The sequence below is a fragment of the Cajanus cajan genome, chromosome 11 (genome assembly GCF_000230855.2).
Source record: "Cajanus cajan strain Asha chromosome 11, NIPB_CcT2T_4, whole genome shotgun sequence".
NCBI classification, from domain to species: domain Eukaryota; kingdom Viridiplantae; phylum Streptophyta; class Magnoliopsida; order Fabales; family Fabaceae; genus Cajanus; species Cajanus cajan.
Genome location: NC_138527.1, coordinates 23,950,641 through 23,969,447, shown reverse-complemented (window position 1 = coordinate 23,969,447; position 18,807 = coordinate 23,950,641). Strand labels below are relative to the sequence as shown.

Genomic DNA, 18,807 nt, shown 5'->3' with positions numbered 1-18,807 from the left:
ACTGTCTTCTTCCAATTAAGTAGTTGATGGTAACAAGTGTCCTCTTCACATATAGGGCAAGCTTTATGCCCCTTAACACTGTAGCCGCACAAGTTTTCATATGCTGGAAAGTCATTGATTGTGCAGAACAACATGGCACGCAACCTGAACAATTCACCTGAATACCCGTCAAACACATCAATTCCCTCTTCCCACAACATCTTTCAGTCTTCCACCAATGGACTTAAATAAACATCAATGTCGTTTCCTGGTTGCCTTGGACCAGAAATCATCATAGATAGCATTAAATATTTGCGTTTCATGCACAACCACGGAGGTAAATTGTAAATTGTCAACAAAACAGGCCATGATCTATGCTTAGTACTTAAGTTACCAAACGGATTCATTCCATCCGTAGCTAGTCCAAGCCTCACATTTCTTGGCTCCTTGCCGAAATTTGGAAACATAGAATCAATTTTTTTCCATTGCAAACAATCTGCTGGATGCCTAAGACTTCCATCACACTTCCTTTCATCTTCATGCCATCTCATTAGCTTTGCGTCATCCGCATTAGCAAACAAACGTTTTAATCTCAGAACAATTGGCAAATACCATAAAACCTTCGCTGGAGGACCCTTAGTGCTCACATCATAATCAGAATCATCTTGTTTCATTTTATATTGTGATAACCCACATCTTGGACATTGATGCAACCCTTCAAACTCACCATGATACAACATACAATCATTTGGGCACGCATGTATCTTCTTATACTCCAAACCCATAGGACACAACACATTTTTTTCCTCGTAGTTACGATTAGACAATGTGTTACCCTCTAGAAGCATTTCTTTCAGTAGCTCTAACAATTCTGTGAAGCTTTTATCACTCCATCCATTTCTTGCCTTCAAATTGAACAATCTTAATATCGCTGAAAGTCTTGTGAATTTTGTACAGTTTGGATACAACGGCTTCTCCAAATTGTTGCACATAGTTTCATACATATGTGCACACTTGAATGATTCTGGACCAACATCACGAAGCATCTCCTCTAACCGATCATCCATATCTATCTCTTGTGTAAATGTGTGAGTTTGAGTTTCGACTGATTCACTTTGAATGTCAACATTTTCACCATGCCATATCCAACGTGTATAATTGTTAAGAAATCCATCACACAAAAGATGTTCTCTTATAACATCAAGTTCTAGGCGAGTCGCATTACAACAATTAACATAAGGACAAAAAAACCTTCCATTCATATCATCATTAGCATTTCGTATTACATATTCAATAAAATATTCTACTCCAGTCTCATACTCATCACTTATACGTGATGAATGTATCCAACTTCGATTCAATAACGAACTTTTATCCATAACTTCTGTTCTTCATAAAAAATAAACATAGACCATGAACGTTAATCTCACTATTTTAATCATTTGTATTAAATTTCAAAAGGGAAACTAAGGTTCACTCAATATGTGCATAAATATAACATCATACTAATTTATAAAAATCAAATAAACCACCTAATTTTTCTAAACACTAAATTACTAGGTAGACATTAATTATATCACAAATTATTAATAAAATACAAATATATAACACATACATACAAGGGGTCCAATTTAGAAAAATGCCTAAAACTGCTTCAATGTCTGGAACGGCCCTGGAACGGCCCCAGAACGGGCTATTCTGCAAGCAGAACGGCCTGTACTGCTTGCAGAATGGCCCGTACTGTAAGCAGAACGACCCGTTCTACAAGCAGTACAGGCCGTTCTACTTGCAGTACAGGCCGTTCTGCAAGCAGTACAGCCCGTTCTGGGGCCGTTTCAGACTCAAAGTTCGCCTAGAAATAATGAAATAAGATGCATGAAACAAAAATGTTACCTCAATGTTGTATTCGTCCTAGAAAATGAGAAACTGCACACTTCAGATGAGAGTCCCACAGAGTAAAGAGGGAGAATATATGATATTGAAGCAAAATAGTAGAGAATGGAGCAATAGGAGCAGAGATAGTGTAATTAATTCTCTGATACTACTTTTAAAATCGGCTTTTCAATAACCGATTTTAAAAGTGATACTTTTAAAATTGGCTACTCAATAGCCGATTTTAAAAGTAGACTTTTAAAATTGGCTGTTTAGAGCCGATTTTAAAAGTCTCACTTTTAAAATCGGCTATTCAAGAGCCGATTTTAAAAGTAGCGTCAGAGACTTTTACAATCGGTCATAACGTAGCCGATTTTAAAAGTAATGCCATTATTTACAAAATTACCACCGCATCACTTTTAAAATCGGCTACCTGATGACCGATTTTAAAACCCCGATTTTAAAAGCCATTTTTGTACTAGTGAAATGTCGCTTCAAGTGACCCATTTTTAAAATCTTCATCTTTCTTTAAAAGAGCATGCGTGGCTTTTTTCTTCCACTCTATTGAAAAACTTTTGTTTATCATTTTAATGGACATAAACTTACATCCATAAGATTAAAAAATGGTGCATCCCATATTATTAAGACACAAAGAATAATTCTTTTCAAACATTTGTCACACACTAAAAAAGTTTTGATTTATTTCAGGCACAAATAAAATATATAAAATATATTTGATACTTAAAAGAGTTTCAATAGTAACAACTCCTTTACCTTTGAGATCAACACTTTTTCCATTGCCTATGATGACTTTGGAGATTTGGGATTGATTTAATTCCTTGAAAATTGTAGCATCATGAGTCATATGATTTATGCATCCATTGTCTATGAGTCATGCATCTTTGCTATTACTCATTGAATAACAAGTAATAGCAAATAAATGTTCCTCATATTATTCTTCATGCTTCAAAATTTGGGTTTGATGTTGTTGTGTGTTTGCTTTATTTTTACAAATCTTCTCTACTTGAACAAACTGATTGCATGCCCTACATTTAATGTTTGTCCTAAATCAACACAAATTTTCAGTGTGGTTACTCTTTTTACAGTGGTGGCATGATGTAAACTGGTTTTTCTAACCTTTTCCCTTATTGTCTTCTTCCTATTTTTTTTCCTCTTGTGTATGCCAAAAAAACACCTTCAATATTTTCTTCCATCCTTAAAGATCTTCTTTGTTTGGTGGCTTGCAAAGCATTTACAAGCTTTAAAATTGATATTTGAGAAAAATCTTCATTTTCATCTAGAAATGAGGTTTTGGATTCAAGCCTTTTCGAAAAACACACCAAGATTTTCTCCACAACTCTTTCATCACTAAGTTTATCATCAAGTAATTTGATTTGGGTAACAACCTTTAAAAGTTTGTCGATAAAATCTTTAACAAACTCACGTTCTTTCATTTTTATAGCTTCAATCTCTTTCCTTAGTTTCAACACTTGCATTATTTTCGTTCTTTCGCTCCCTTGGAACTCCTCTTGTAGCTTATCCCATGTCTCTTTTGTAGTTTCAAGAGTCAGAATCTTGATAAATACATCATCATGTAATGATACCTATATAATGACAAGAGTTAATCTTTCTTTTGCCACTTCATCATTTTGACTACTGTTGGGTTTTCTGGTAATGGAGGTTGATTACTTCCATTCTCCACCATAACCCACAAACTTTGAGCTTTAAGATAAGTCCTCATTTTGCAACTCACAAGTGATAGTTTTCACTTGCAAATATAGGAGGTGGAGGCAAAGAACTACTACTATTAGAAGTTATTTTTGAGTTTAAAGGTTTATTAGTATGGGTTTTTTATGTTAGTTTCTCTCTCTCTCTCTTTCTCTCTCTTGTCTCACAGACCCTTAAAAATTAATGAAGCTCTTAATACCATGTTGATAACACAATATGAAAAATAGAGATCTATGACTAAACAAAATATGGATGTTCAGATAAGAAAATCTACAACATCACACATACAAAAGAGGCAAAATTTAATATGATATATTTGAGTTATAAACTCAATTTTTCACACATTGAAAGTCTTTATAACAAGTGTTTAAATACTAAAATTGACTAACGCCTAATTGACTAAAGCAAATAATAAAATATGACTAAATTAACAAGCAAACATCATTTATCTATACAACTTATTATTTTTGAACATAAACAACATTTAACTAAACTTACAAACAAAATAAAAAATTACCTAGAGTTTAAAATATTTAATTATGATAGTGAAAAAATCTCAACTATTAACAATTTCCCATCATCCTTACAATTTGCATTACCAAATGCTTGTCATAATTAGAACAATTTAGGATCTGGATTCAACCGATACCATTGTTATCAATCTCAATAATACTACAACCACCACCACTAATTATTGCCTAGCCACTGATACTACCATACAAACTCAAAGAAGTAGCAAATAATGGTTTTAACTTTTAAAAAACTCAAAAGATAAATATTATCCCAAAGAAGTCCTTATATATACGAGGTATAAGTTTTTTTTTTTTTTGTTCATCTCTGGAGTATCTAGGGCCGATAGGCGTGACTAATCTCCTCGCTACATTGGAGGCATCTCAAAAGGTGAGATAACTGGCCTCAAGATTTAACGCAGCTGCATACACAAGGCAAGATTCGAACCCCTGACCTTACTTAAGCGTGGATCAACCTCTACCGTTAAATCACACGCTTGGGGTTACGAGGTATAAGTAATGATGGTTTAACATTACCTTTATGCTGAGGAACAGAGTAATTAGAAGAAATCTTAAACTTCAACCTTGATGACTTAAAAAAAGTATCCGATTGAAGCTGGATAAAAAAGGAAAAAAGAGAACCCCAACATAGCCGATAAGTTTGCAAGATACCAAAATGGAATAAATTAGCGATTGTCACTCAAATTATTTTAGAATAATGCTGAAATATATCTATTAGGTCTAAGTCTGATGTTTAGACTGAAGATATTCCGGCCATTCTCTTTGGCAAGTCTTCGAACCTGAGATATGCATTTCACATGACAGAAGCTCCGATATGTAAAGTAAAATCTTCATAGTAAATTAATTGCTGCATCCAACATCTTACCATAGATTCTAATGATATTAATAAACATAGGACATAATCCTAATAAGTTCTTAATAGCACTTGACTACAAATACAAGGGTAGGGTACCCATTAAATGGGAGGAATAAAAAACTTTCGGGACTTATGTGTAATAAATCCCTCAAATTTCAATCCACTTTGTTTACTCTATTTCAACTTCGATTCAGTACGATGAGATAGTGACTTGATATGCCTCACATCAGATACGATAATTTCTCTTCCAGAGTCGTGTTAGCCAATATTTGATTCAAATACTTCACAAGTTGCCACGTTCTTATATGCAGCAGATCATTAAGATCTACCTAGTAATTGGTTTTTACTTGATTACTGCCTGGAGTAGGCTAGACGAAAACCTGCAAGACCAATATCCAATTTTTTTAATGATTTAGCTACTGACAAATGTATGAGATATGAAGAAATCAAAGTTATTGATCCAATAACACATACATTGTGAACTGATATTAAAAATTTAAATAATACTAACATCCATGAAGCATTGCCAAAATTCCTTCAATACTCTTCCTCCTTCCCTTTTAATTATTTGAAAAACATTACACTAACTTCGTATAGATTATACTAATACTCTCTGTTATCCAAGAAACACACTACAACATATATCCTTATCAAGAGTTGTTGTAAACATTAAAAAAGTAAGAAGTTACATGCAATCTTAATAAACCTGGGTGTTGGAGTAATTTTCCTTAAAAAATTTAAACACTTGTATCAGAGCAAACGGATAATTAAGATTGAATCACTTACTTGTATGTTCGAAGCCAAGCTGAGGTTGCTGTTGAATGGTGACAGCTACAATATCTGTTTGACTAGGAATAAATAGTTGTTTTTTTGTGGCATATGTAGGCTAGTTTACTTTCTTGTGCGGTGTGAACCATATTAAGGTTACAAAGAGCTCACAGACCATACATTGGGAGAGTATCTGTTTTGCCCATTTGCAGTTAACACTACACTGACTCTGGCTAATAGCTATCAGGTAAAAGCCATAGAAATATAAATGGTTTCTGATGATTGACTTATGGTGTAACGATGTACGATCTCGATTCCGGATTAAAATACAGACTGCAAAGTTTACTGATATACTATGATAGAAGGGAAAAAAGTAGATGTAGTTGTTGTGGATGTAGCACAATGCAAGCCATCAGCACGATGGCTAAGATAGTAGAAGTCACAACATCCCTTGCACCTTGTAAACTGATACTTAATTGATCATCAGTATAAATTGCGGTTATAGTAGTTGATATATGATAATATAAATTATGGACAATTGTGGTACGTGTCGACAATTGTACTTTTGATACCATCAAGGAAACTTTTAAAACCGCAATAGATCAATCAATCATTTACTTAGTTCGGAGATTTTATGACCCCTACAGATAGGCTTCATGCAAAGAAGCGTATAAGGAGGGCTATTATGATCCAAACCATAGCCAGCCCTCCTATGATACCCCACAAGATTAAATTTCCAGTGAAGAAAACTTTGGTCATTACCAAGAAACTGAGAGTAAAAGAGAGATACCCAATTATTGCAACAATTGCTGCAAGCCGTGGGTAGGAACTCTTGATGAAAATCGCCGAGAGTGAAGCTGCAAAAGCAACCATCATAGCAGGTCCAAGGATAGAAGGTTGATATTGGGATGCAGACATTGTTGGGTACCCTAAAGCAGCAAAGGTCATACAAACAATTTTTAATGATAGATTTAAGGGAGTTTTGTGTTTGGGGTTGGGGTTGGGGTGGTAGTCTAGTTTTTGTATCTCAGTTGCGTTAACATGGTACAGTGGCAAGCGATCAGAACCATGGTTCTGAGGCAGTGTTAAAGTGAAGGACCTGATTCTGGTTACACTGCTGGGTGAGGATAGAAGGTGGTTACCTTCGTCCTGAGATCTTGGAATGGCTAAGCCTTTCCAAGCATTAGAAATTATTCTGTGGAAAAAAGGAGGCTCAGAAGACATGAAAAACAATCAAAGGGTAAACACTAATTTCAAATTTTGTCAGTTCTCTCTGCTATCAATGCTGGTGTGGTTTTCTGTTTTTCTAAATGTAGTAGTTTTCTGTTTTATAATGAGGCAAGGAACATTCAAGATAGCCAAATTCTTTTCCCAAGCCTCATCAATTTCCAAGCAATTGCAGAAGACTTGCTTGGCTTGATTTTCCACATGACACACTTTTGGGAACCAATACCATAGGATGTGCCTCATCAGTCATCATAGTAGACTGAGTAATACGTACGAGGGTGAAATCAATTAACAATGTAGGAGCAGTGTAAGTGATTAAAATAAGATTCACAAGATGCTCAAGATAATTTGATCATAGAAATGCAAGAATTTAATTACTTTGCCCTTAAAGATATTGTCACCCTTTGATCTTTATTAAAACTAGATATTGAACCGCCTATGCGTGGAAAAATAATGAATTATTTAAATTTTATTTAATTGAAAAGTATATTAAATATTTAATTTAATTTAATTTAATTTATTTATTTAAATATAATTTCTTTCTTGTATAGATATTTTATATCTTTTGAAAAAAAAATTAAATGTTTTTCTTATTAGAAGTTTTAGGACATGAAAAAACACTGTATTTCTAATATGAGTATGCTATATTTTGAAATTAATAGTTTATATATATAATTAAATTGATTGATATCTAATTATAGATTTTTTTAGTTAATTAGAATCGGGTGTTAACTTAACATAAATTAATGTTAAATTAAACGTAAATTATTATACTTAAATATGTAAAAATTAGTTTAAATTTATGATATGTAAAATATGTAAAAAAGTAAAAATGAATAAGATGAAAAATTAATAATATTTTATTTTATTTAGTAACTGATGATTATAAACTATTAGTTATAACAATTTTATTAATTTTAATTTTAAGTTAGAGCATATAAATATCATATTATTATAATTTAAATAGGTTTTTAAATAGACAAATAGATCAGGTTAGGCCAAGCTTTAAAAATGTCAGACTTATAAAAAAAAGATTATAATAGATAATATGTCAAATTTAGACTTTAATTTTACAAAACAAACCCATTTTGTATATTCAAAACCTAACCTGATTTTTGACCTATTCGCATCCCTATTGACAACAAATAAGAATAGCAAATCAACGAATTAATGAGAAAGAAGAATAAATATCATATATTTGACAATTTAATTTTTTGAAAAATGAAAAATAATTAAAATTACCTTTAATTTCTAATGAGAATTAAGAGATAAGACTTTATTCACAAGAAAAAGAAAACTAAAATCACATGATTATTGCGAAGAGTAAGATTATGACAATATATGAGAGTTGCAGTTCAAAACATTCATGTAAGGGGAGAATGAATAAAATCTTTGACAATTTAACTTTTTGAAATAAGAAAAAGAATTACCTTCAATTTCTAATGAGAATTGTAACATAAGATTAGAATTACAGTTTAGAATTAAAAATGGGGGAAAATGAAAAATTATAGAAAATATATTATATGAATTATAATATTCATATGTTATAAAAAGTAAGGAAAGCAATAACATGTATTGTCCTTTTAGCTTTTAGTTGATGTTTTAGGATTCTTTCCTTTGATGAATTCTCTTTTTCCTATGCAAATAAAATAGTGAAAAGGAAAGGGACAAGAGAGAAAGAAAGTTATATACAAGAGGAAGAAAGAAGTTAGATATATAAAAATAATTATAAAATAAGAGTAAAGTATTAATTAGTTCTAAAGTTTACATAAAAAATATGATGAAATGAGAATAATTAATACAAAAATAAATATATTAATTTAATAACATTTAAGATTAATTTTATAATGATGTATTGACATAATACATGGTAGTTTAATTTTTGTTATAATAAATAAATATGGCGGCAAACTAGATATTACATCCTATCACTACAACACAAATGGTATTTAGCAACATTTGAAAAATGTTATTTAATTATGTATAAATGTTGCTAATTTGTTTTAGTAACATATTATCAAATGTTGTATATAGTCAATGTTGTTAAAGACTTTTAGTAACATTTTTGCATAATTAGGTAACATTTTTTAAATGTTATCAAAGTAGTATTTTTGTAATATTGTAATAATTTTTTTGTAACATTTTAATGATGTTGTCAAGATTTTGTTAATCTTATAAAATAAGAATTAATTTTAATTTAAATATTACTATCAATTATTATATTGATATGTCTCCTAAACTTCTAAGAATTCCTTAAGTTTTTAGGGAAATAAATTTTTAGTTAGTCATCACTAATTATATATAGAATATCAAATTTCATTTATCTTAAATATAACTATATAAGTATATATACTCTTTATGAGTCATTAATCTATTCGATGTAGGATTTTAATTATGGGTTACAATTAGATATAAGAAAAATATACTTTTTTTTACTCGATGTGAGACTTTGATTTTAGAAGCAATTATAGTAACATTTTTCAAAAAAATGTTGCAAAATAACTTATGTAAATTTTTTTTACTCGATATGAGATTTTGATTTTGAAAATAATTGGAAAGAATAATATTGAAATAAAAAATGTTACTCTATCTATAATGACATTTTTCAAAAAAATATTATAAAATAACATTTATATAATATATAGTAATATTTTAACAAATATAAACAAGAAAATGTTGTTAAAGGATTAAAATCTAGTAGTGTATCTCCCACTTTTCATATTTCACAAGTTTTCTTATCCTAGTTAAAAATTTTTGATATTTTTATCCTATCTTCCTCTTATCCTTTTGCTTCCTCTTTATTTACATCCAAACAAACGTAATGTCGAAAGCTACATAAAGAACAAAGAAATTAATGCAAGGTGTGATACCTCGCTTTGCCTAGTCTAATTCATGGACCATTTCTTTTTTAAAAAGTGTCGAGAGAAGACTATTGCAGGATATGACAGTTCTCTTCCAAGGGTATCAAACGAATTTGCCTATCATGTCCATTTATAAAGGCAGCATTCCACTTGCATAGTTTTTCGTGCCTTAAGGTCATCGAAATGAAATATGAACGCGGGAAAGAAAGGAATGCGAATGTGAGTGCTATTTTAAGTCATATTCATAATGAGATCCACAATAACATTCTTTTTTTCTCGATAATTAATTTTAAGGCTTTCAAAATAGGTCGAGGTTAATGGATCTAAATCCACCCATCTAGCAAGCTAAAAGTTGAGGACAAAATTCGAAAAATAAAATCCCCATTAAATTTAGTCTCAATCAAACTCAACCTAATATGTTCGACCCACAATCAAATTGACCAAGTCTACTCCGGAACAAAAATATAATTCACAACCTTCACCTCTTTGTTTTCTTTGCTGTTAAATATATAATTCACAACCTTCACCTCTTTATTTTGTTTGTGGTTAAATATATCATTCACAACCTTCGTCTCTTTGTTTTGTTTTTAGTTTGCATTAGGGTGAATAAATGATAAAATTATTCCAAAGAGTACTATTTAAAAAGAGTCTAAAGGAATGGATTAAACTTGAAGTATTTAGAGAGAATTGGACCTATGTTGAGGTTAGTGAACCTTAGCTAATTTTTTACTATAGACCATTAATTAATTATGTTCAATGTCTCTTACATATTTTCTTTTATTTTGTTTAGTTTGGGCCTTAGATTTTGGACTAACTAGTATAGGGATTTTTATTGTAATTTTCCTTATTGTGTATTTCTTTTGGGTGTAGGAGGTGCAACTTATTTTGGGCCATTTATTAGCATTTGAATCAAATCAAGAACACATGTGACCAAGTGGATTAGGCACACTTGATGTCTCCAATTGTAAATTCAAATGCTAATTACATGACATTTAAATTAAGTTACACCTTCCTTACTTGTTACAAGACCTTCTTTTATTGGCTAACTTAGATTTTATATCTAGAAGCACATGATGCACATGGCATTGGAGCCAAAGTTTGAATTCAAATTTGAATTTACTTTGGACTTCCAAAGTCACCATAGGTTAGGCTTCCATGGTTCAAAATGAACTTAGGTTAGCTTAAATTGTTCCGTAAGCTTCCTGTCTCTATATAAGGCGCCATTTGCTTTGTATGCGTCACTTTTGATGAGATTAGATTCATTTTCCAAATTCTCTCCCTTTTCTCTCTAAAGACTCTTTGGAGAAGCTTTCTCCTTAAATATTTCCATCAAAGAAATTCTCCTTGTGGCTGGTGTTTTCACTTGCTTGCTTACCTCTTCTCTTGGAGAGTTGCACACCAAATTTGAGGCTTCCTTCATCATTGGTGTGTCATTTTTAAGGAATGGAGGTCATGGAAGTTCAAGAAGGGATCTAAGAGCTACATGGAGGAATTCGTCCATCATTCTCCCATGGAATCCCATCGATAAAGAACGGGTTGATACGAGCTTATAATTATCCTTACCCAATCAAAAAAATTGATTGAGTTATTTATTTAAATTCAAACCCAACCTGATCAAGATCCAAAATATATGAAACGAGAATGGGTCAATCCAATGTTTTAACTCAATATATTAGCATTAATGTGTATAGTTAAATTATGAAATAAAATAGATAAAAAAAAACTTAAATTAAAATATATTTTGTGGCATATTTTAAAATAATAATGTCATTAAAATACAATATAATTTTATACCAAATATTATCTATTTAAAAAACATTTTATTATTAATATACAATTATTCTAAGAATTTATACATTTTAAAAAATGAATGACGGGTTGGGAAAGTTGAAACATAACTTGAATTTGTTCAAATCAACAAAGAAATAGGTTGAATGTATGAAAGAATCGAGTTTTACTCACCCCTATTTTGTGTCATTCAAGGAGTTTATTGAAGTAGATTTTCTCTATCAACCAAATTTTCTCTATATACATGGTCATACATTTGAGTTTCTACCCAACTATTTCTCAACTATACTAAACCTTATTAGGTCACAACTTTAACTACACTTTAAAGTAAGCACCCCATGTAAGAAAAACAAAAAACCTTAAGGAATAACTTATAATAGCGGAAACGTACCTCTTGTAGTCATTGCTACCAAATGTTGGTCTTCCGAGCAAGCGCACCCAAGTCTCTGTAATATAGTGTAAAGGTTGTCGATCCTCAGGAACTTGTGAAGTAGATTTTGATTTCTATTATACTAATTGTTACTTGTAAATTCAAAGCTTGAATGATCACACACATTAAATATTTGAAGTGAGCGGTAAATTAAACTAAGTAACCAAAATCAAGTTAAATTTAAGAAAAACAGATATGAGAAACAGTTGGGATTAGATTTCATCAATCTCCCTCCTATGCATTCCTAATGATTCTTGTAAATGATTCCATTACTCATTGCCATTGAGTTCTCTATATTCATTCAGACCCAATTCCTTAGCATAAGAAATTCTAAGATATTTAACTCAATGAATGATTCCTCACTTCATTCAGTTAAATGTCGTGCATTAAGAATCAGAACTTGTTTCAACTATCAATTTCAAAACCATCCCTGGCTTTCAAAACTAATAGGTGATTTGTTTCGAGTCTAGATTCAGAAAACGTTTTTCAACTAGATTCTAAATCCAAGATCAAAGATAAATGATCAGTTTATCAAAGCATTAAGAACAGAATACAAATCACTAACACTGAGTAATAGATGTAATATATATATATATATATATATATATGAATTAAAAGGGAATACAAAGGAGTTCGATGACTACATCAATCCCAACCCTAGAGCTTTATCTCTCCATGATACAAGAAATCACAAAATAACAAGAAGAAAGTTAGAAGAAAGAGATCCTCTAAAGAACTGCTTTCCCACGAGCTCCAAAGTGCTCTATTTCCTTTTTCCTCTCTGTTCTTCTCTTCGCGCAACTCGTGATGATCTGTTTTCTCTCTCCTCTGCCCTTTTATAGGTGCTGGAATTAAAACAGAGTAGGCAAGAAAGAGAAGGAACTGCTCAGCGCCTTGAAACGGCTGAGCGGTTTGGAGAATTCTTCAACATGAAGTAATATGAAGGGCTAAGCCCCTCAAATCTGCTGAGCGCCTGAGATGATTCTTCACCATTAAGCAAGCACAAGGGGTTGGGCACTTCAGATCCGTTGAGCGCCTAGGAGGCAGAGAGAACTCATTCTTCCAGTACCAAAACCGCTCAGCGCTTGGGAGTGGCTGAGCGCCTCTCCTTTGGTGCACTTGTTAAGCTCTCTGGCTTGAAGGTGCTCAGCCCTTTTGAAGGGTTGAGCCGTTTGCCTCCAGACTTCAAAACCTAAAAAAAAAAGCACAAAATATGATCAAAAGATTCATCACTCCCTATAATAACGTAAATTAAGAGTCCCTCTTTAATTCTAAGTATATTGCCCAAAATTATATAATATGTACAAAAATTGTGCTAGATAAGTGTCTCAAATTTATATTCCATGAAAATAGTTAGACATTTATCACCAAACTACTAAATATGTAATAAAACATTTAGATATTTAGAGAAATATAGAGAACTCTTCTAGTCTTTGTCCTCCTTTAAGCCCATTGGACAATGGACCACCACAGGCCTTTTTATAGGCAAGACTAGGAACTCTTTACTTTATTATCATAATAGCCCTCCATTAGTTCTTCCATTAAAAACTAATAAAAATACGTATATTATGACTCTTAATAACTCTTATTATTATTCTGTAACAACTCCTTATTATCAAGCAATTAATTAAATTAATAGGGTAATTAAATTGAACATAAATTATGAGGCATATAATGTTTTTTCCAACATTCTCCCACTTTGCTCATATATTCTTTAGAGTTTATTCCTATCATAAAAAACTAAATATGGCCATTTAACTTGAAGCTTAAAATTCCTTAAAACTATATAGAAATTATCATACATGAATCATGACAATTATGTTTCAAGATAAACATTTCCTTCCATGTATTACAATGCATAATACTTTCTAATAACTGAAATAGGTCTATACTATAATAATTCAAATGAATCATATCTTTATATGACAAACTTAATGTGTACAAATTCATAAAATCAAAAAGACAAACTTTAATGCAAGCCTTTGAGTATATGATCCTAAAATACTGTAACTAGCAACCTTATACTAGATCATGGATTCTACAACAATATATTCAATAGAGATTAACTCTCTTTTAATGTCTACTTTATGTCAATTTTCTTGCCTTGACTTTCACCTTTAATATTTTTCAAAAGAATACTTAGTTGAGAGTTCTTAATTGGTCTTCAATAGAATTGAAGACTTTAAGACCGAAAACATTATGCCTATGATATAATCTCATAGCATCCAATGAATTTTTTTTAAAAGTGATATTCAAGATTATCATATACTCCCCTTATTTTCTCAAATTTCACTTATCAAGAATTCACTTTCACTATTTGACTCCCACTAACTTTTGGAATGTTTGTATAGGATGATAAACTATATATCCTTTTTCATAATATAATATTAATGCTATGATAGTTCATAAATCAGTAAATTCAAAGCCTTTGATGCAAAACATGCACAAAATTTACTAACTTTATATATGGACAATAAATATCATAATTGAATAAATCATGCCTATGGGTATAGAAATATCCTATCATGATATTTAGCCCATAACCTTAATTAATTATTTCTTCCTTATGAAATAACTTTTTTTTTGTAAAATTGTTTGGGATGCTATGACTACTCCCAAACATGTAATTCATATATTAATACATGAACTAATCATTTATCATAATTTACCATAGAAACATTTGTAAATTATATAATTGCAAAGTTTAAACATGGTCACACATTATTCATAATATGAGATAAATGTAAATTATATATAAGTCCATGAATCTAATGATAAAACTGCCTATGGGCTAAAGCTTTAATCATTTTGATTCATCATAAGCTTATGATAAAATTATCAAATTATGCTCATTTTCTTAATCCCTATAGGTAAATTAAGAAATATAATTGATATTTTATTCTAATTGATTATACACATAACAATAATTCATGTGAGATAAAACTTATTATATTTAAGTAAAAAAATATAATTTCAATTAATTAAAGATGCTATGGTTAATCAATAATTAATTTAAATAATAAACATCACTAGACAATTTTTTTAAGTTCTCAAAAATAGAAAATTACTATAATTTTATAAACTTTATATTTCTCACAATTATCAAGATTTGAGACACACATTATCACTATTAGAAAAGTGTTATTTTTTTTTTTGCAAATTTTCTTGCAAAAAAATATTCGTAGAAAGTTGTTGCGAATTTTCCTAAAAAAAATATTTGTAAATTTTTTTTTGCGAATTTTCCTGCAAAAAAATATTCCCTAAATTTTTTTGCGAATTTCCTGCAAAAAATAATTTACAGATTGTATTATCCGTACCGCAATACCGAGCTCTAGCTTGGTATCACAGCGCTAGTCAACCTTGGACATGCGCTAGGCGACGTCGGTCAAGACAAGGGCCGACATCCAAATAGGTCATAAACTGATCTCTGGCCCAAGGCCCAACGAAACCCTAATTCACGCAAAGGTACGTACATTACTTATACGAGACTCATACACCCACAAACACTAACTTTAGCATCAGAGTCTCTTTTGCAGGTATCACCCCCATCTTGGAGCAACAAGCGTACCCGGTAAAGGAGGCTCACCAATCTTGCCCAACAGATCGTCCCTACGACCGATCTCCAGTAAGAACACAAATATTTCTTACAAATTTTGCTACAATTTTGATAATCATGGAAAAAAAAATTTCATGGTAAAAATTTGCAGAAAATATTGTAAGAATTTTATTTTATTTTTTGCAAATTTTCTTGCAAAAATAAATTCGCAAGTAATGTTTACTAAATGATAGAAAAATTTTGCAGGTAAATTTTCCTGCGGATTTTCCTGCAAATTTTAATTCGCAGGAAAAATAAAAAATATATTTAAATTCATAAGTTTAATATTTTAAAAAATCTTCAAGTCCCACATCGATTGAAAATAAAACAATTAAAGAGTATATAAGTTGGAGTAACACTTACCTTACAAGTTGAATTGTATGGTTGAGTGTTAGGTTTATAATCTACAATCTTAGAATTTAAAAGATTATGTATGAGGCATGAAAATAAAAGATTATGAATTCTTAAAATCTAGAATTTATAGTAATTTTTTTTAATTTTTTCGTAAAAAATATTCCTGCATGCAAATTTTCCTACGAATTTTTTTTTGCAGAAAACTTTCCTGCAAATTTTTTTCGCAAGAAATTCCCAGGAAAATTTCTTGCAATTTTAAAATTTGCAAAAATATATTATCCACGAAGGTATTACCTGCAAATAAAATTTCGCAGAAAAATTTGCAGGAACAACGTTTCCTGCAAACTTTTATGAAAAATTCGCAGGAAAAGTCACATGTAATAAGAGAAATTCTAGTAGTGTATTTGGTAATAAAATATATACCAACTAAATAGCCAGATACCTTTGGATAATTTTAATGAATTTTAATGTAACGCAATTAATTACTAACAATATATACAATTAACAATTTATCCTGACGTGAATAAATTGCTACTAATAATAACAATTAAAATTGTTATAAAGTCTATTGTAACTTTCTAATTCTCTTTCTTGATTTAATATAATAACTAATATAAATAGTAAGAATTAATTAACAAATAGAGGACAAAATATATGGGTTAAAAGCAATTATTGCAAATTCTACCTACTCAAAATTTTTTCATTTAATGACTAATATTAATCATCACTAATGCTCTCCAATTGCAGAACGTAAATACCAACATAAAATAAGAGAATTTGATCATTTACTAAAATCTCCAAAACCAGATCAGGTTGTCATATTAGGATCAAAATCATATTGTACTTAAAAATTACATCAATGACAATTAACGAGTAACAAATATTCAATAGAAAGAAACATCTTATATTCATTAGTTGAAATTACTAGCCAAACAAAAATAAGTTGAACAACAAGAACACAAAGTAGGCTTTGATACCAAATATAAGAAAAATAAAAAACTTTAAGATATAACTTATAATAGCGGAAACGTATCCCTTGTAATCATTGCTGTCAAACTACTAATAAATAAACAATAAAGCATTTAGATATTTAAAGTAAGAGTTAATCACCTATACACTTATTGTAAAGTTTTTTTTACACAGGAAACCAATCATATCTTTTAATAGTATCATATCAGTTATTTATTTAATTAAATAATAATAAAATAAACAACTTTAAAATATATGATTGGTTGCCAGTGTAAAAACTTTTACACTAGTAGTATATAGATGATTATCTCCTAAAATAATATAGAGAACCCTTCTATCTTTGTCCTTTCTTAAACCCATTAGACAATGAAACATCACAAACTTTTTAATAAGTAAGACTAAGAACCTTCTACCTTATTATCATAATAATCTTCTATTAATTTCTCTATTAAAAATTAATAAAATATATTTATTATGACTCTTAATAACTCTTATTATTATTTTATAACAAGTTAACAACTCTTTATTATTAAATAGTTAATTAAATTAATAAATTAATTCAATAAATGAGTCGATTAATATTTTTTTTCAACAACCCCACCCTTCTTTGTCTTCATTCACATTCCTTCAATATTAATACATCCAATAAAATTGATCGATCATATAGATGGCCCCTACCTATTTGACTAGTCAGGGATATATTTTCTTCTCCCATTAACAAAAGGAGGTCACAGACACACCATAATTCATATTGCAGTAATTAAAGGAAGCCTCTCCTATGTCATGTCTAGTCAAGATGCTTTCCATTTCTTTTTTCTTCCATCTTTTTCATTATTAAGATTTTGAAGAAAAAAAATATGAAAATAATACATATTTAATGAGAATATTATTTATTTCCCAAAACTATTATATTGAAAAAAATGAAGATAATCTTGTTCGATGTGAACATGTCCATTTGCTTTGGACCCCATTTGAGCTATGTTATCCCCACTTCTATGTTCTTTCTTTGGCACCATTTCCTCGAAGCTTCGTGTGAAAGAGAAACAAACTCTACCATGTTCTACCGTGTATTCCAAGAACTTTTCAAAGGTTTCCATGAAGTATCTCTCAAATTTCCACGAATTGGGATAAGTGCTAACTATATATGCAAACACAATTGTTTTGAACTCCATAACATTCATGCCATCCACTATGGCTTAATTGATCTCTTTAAACTCGTTGCACTACTTTTAACCGCAATGACTTTCGAAGAGAAGACCATTTATGAAACCTCTTTAGCCTCAATTCCCCACTTTACCGTTCTAGAGTGTGTCTTAGGACTCTGCTTTACAGTAATCACCATCCTCCTTCAGCTTCCTTATGAGTACATAGACAACAACCCAGTTCCCACCGTAATCTTCAAGGGTCACCCAAGAATATTCCATGCTTTCATAATATGCATAATCTTTGCCTTCTCAGGTTCAACCAATGCTCTTGTGGCATTCAATAAATCCACATTTTCTAAGTTTTGTGGGTATTATGCCATGGCTTCTATGGCTTCTGCTATGGCAATTCTCTTATGGGCAGTGTACTGCACATGTATCACTTAGAAAGACTGGAATTTTGATTACGGGACTGCTATAGCTAGAAGAACAAATATGCTGTGTGGTATCTCGAAGATTTTTAGGTTCAATCTCTTAGGAAGCAACGTTTATGTGGCCAAGATAAAACTTTGGAGCAAAATTTAAATAAAGTGATATTTGATTGATTATTTATTGGATACATAAATAAAATTGTAATGCATAAACATATTAAAGTTTATTATCGTTACATGTTAGAACTTAGAAGAATATAAGTCTTCAGCTCTGTTC

General features: G+C 30.6%; 1 protein-coding gene and 1 long non-coding RNA gene across 2 annotated transcripts; both read right to left on the bottom strand.

The window, feature by feature from the left end:
• Nucleotides 1-203: 203 nt before the first annotated feature.
• Nucleotides 204-1,358, bottom strand: LOC145953454 (uncharacterized). The gene has a single exon (XM_083067413.1). The coding sequence runs from the start codon at nucleotides 1,356-1,358 to the stop codon at nucleotides 204-206; it is 1,155 nt and encodes a 384-aa protein (XP_082923539.1).
• Nucleotides 1,359-4,748: 3,390 nt separating this feature from the next.
• On the bottom strand, nucleotides 4,749-7,398 carry LOC109814218 (uncharacterized). Its single transcript, XR_002241057.3, has 2 exons — nucleotides 5,752-7,398; nucleotides 4,749-5,345 (listed from the first exon to the last, which is right to left on the bottom strand). It is a non-coding gene; the product is annotated as an uncharacterized LOC109814218 (long non-coding RNA).
• Between the last annotated feature and the right edge of the window lie 11,409 nt (nucleotides 7,399-18,807).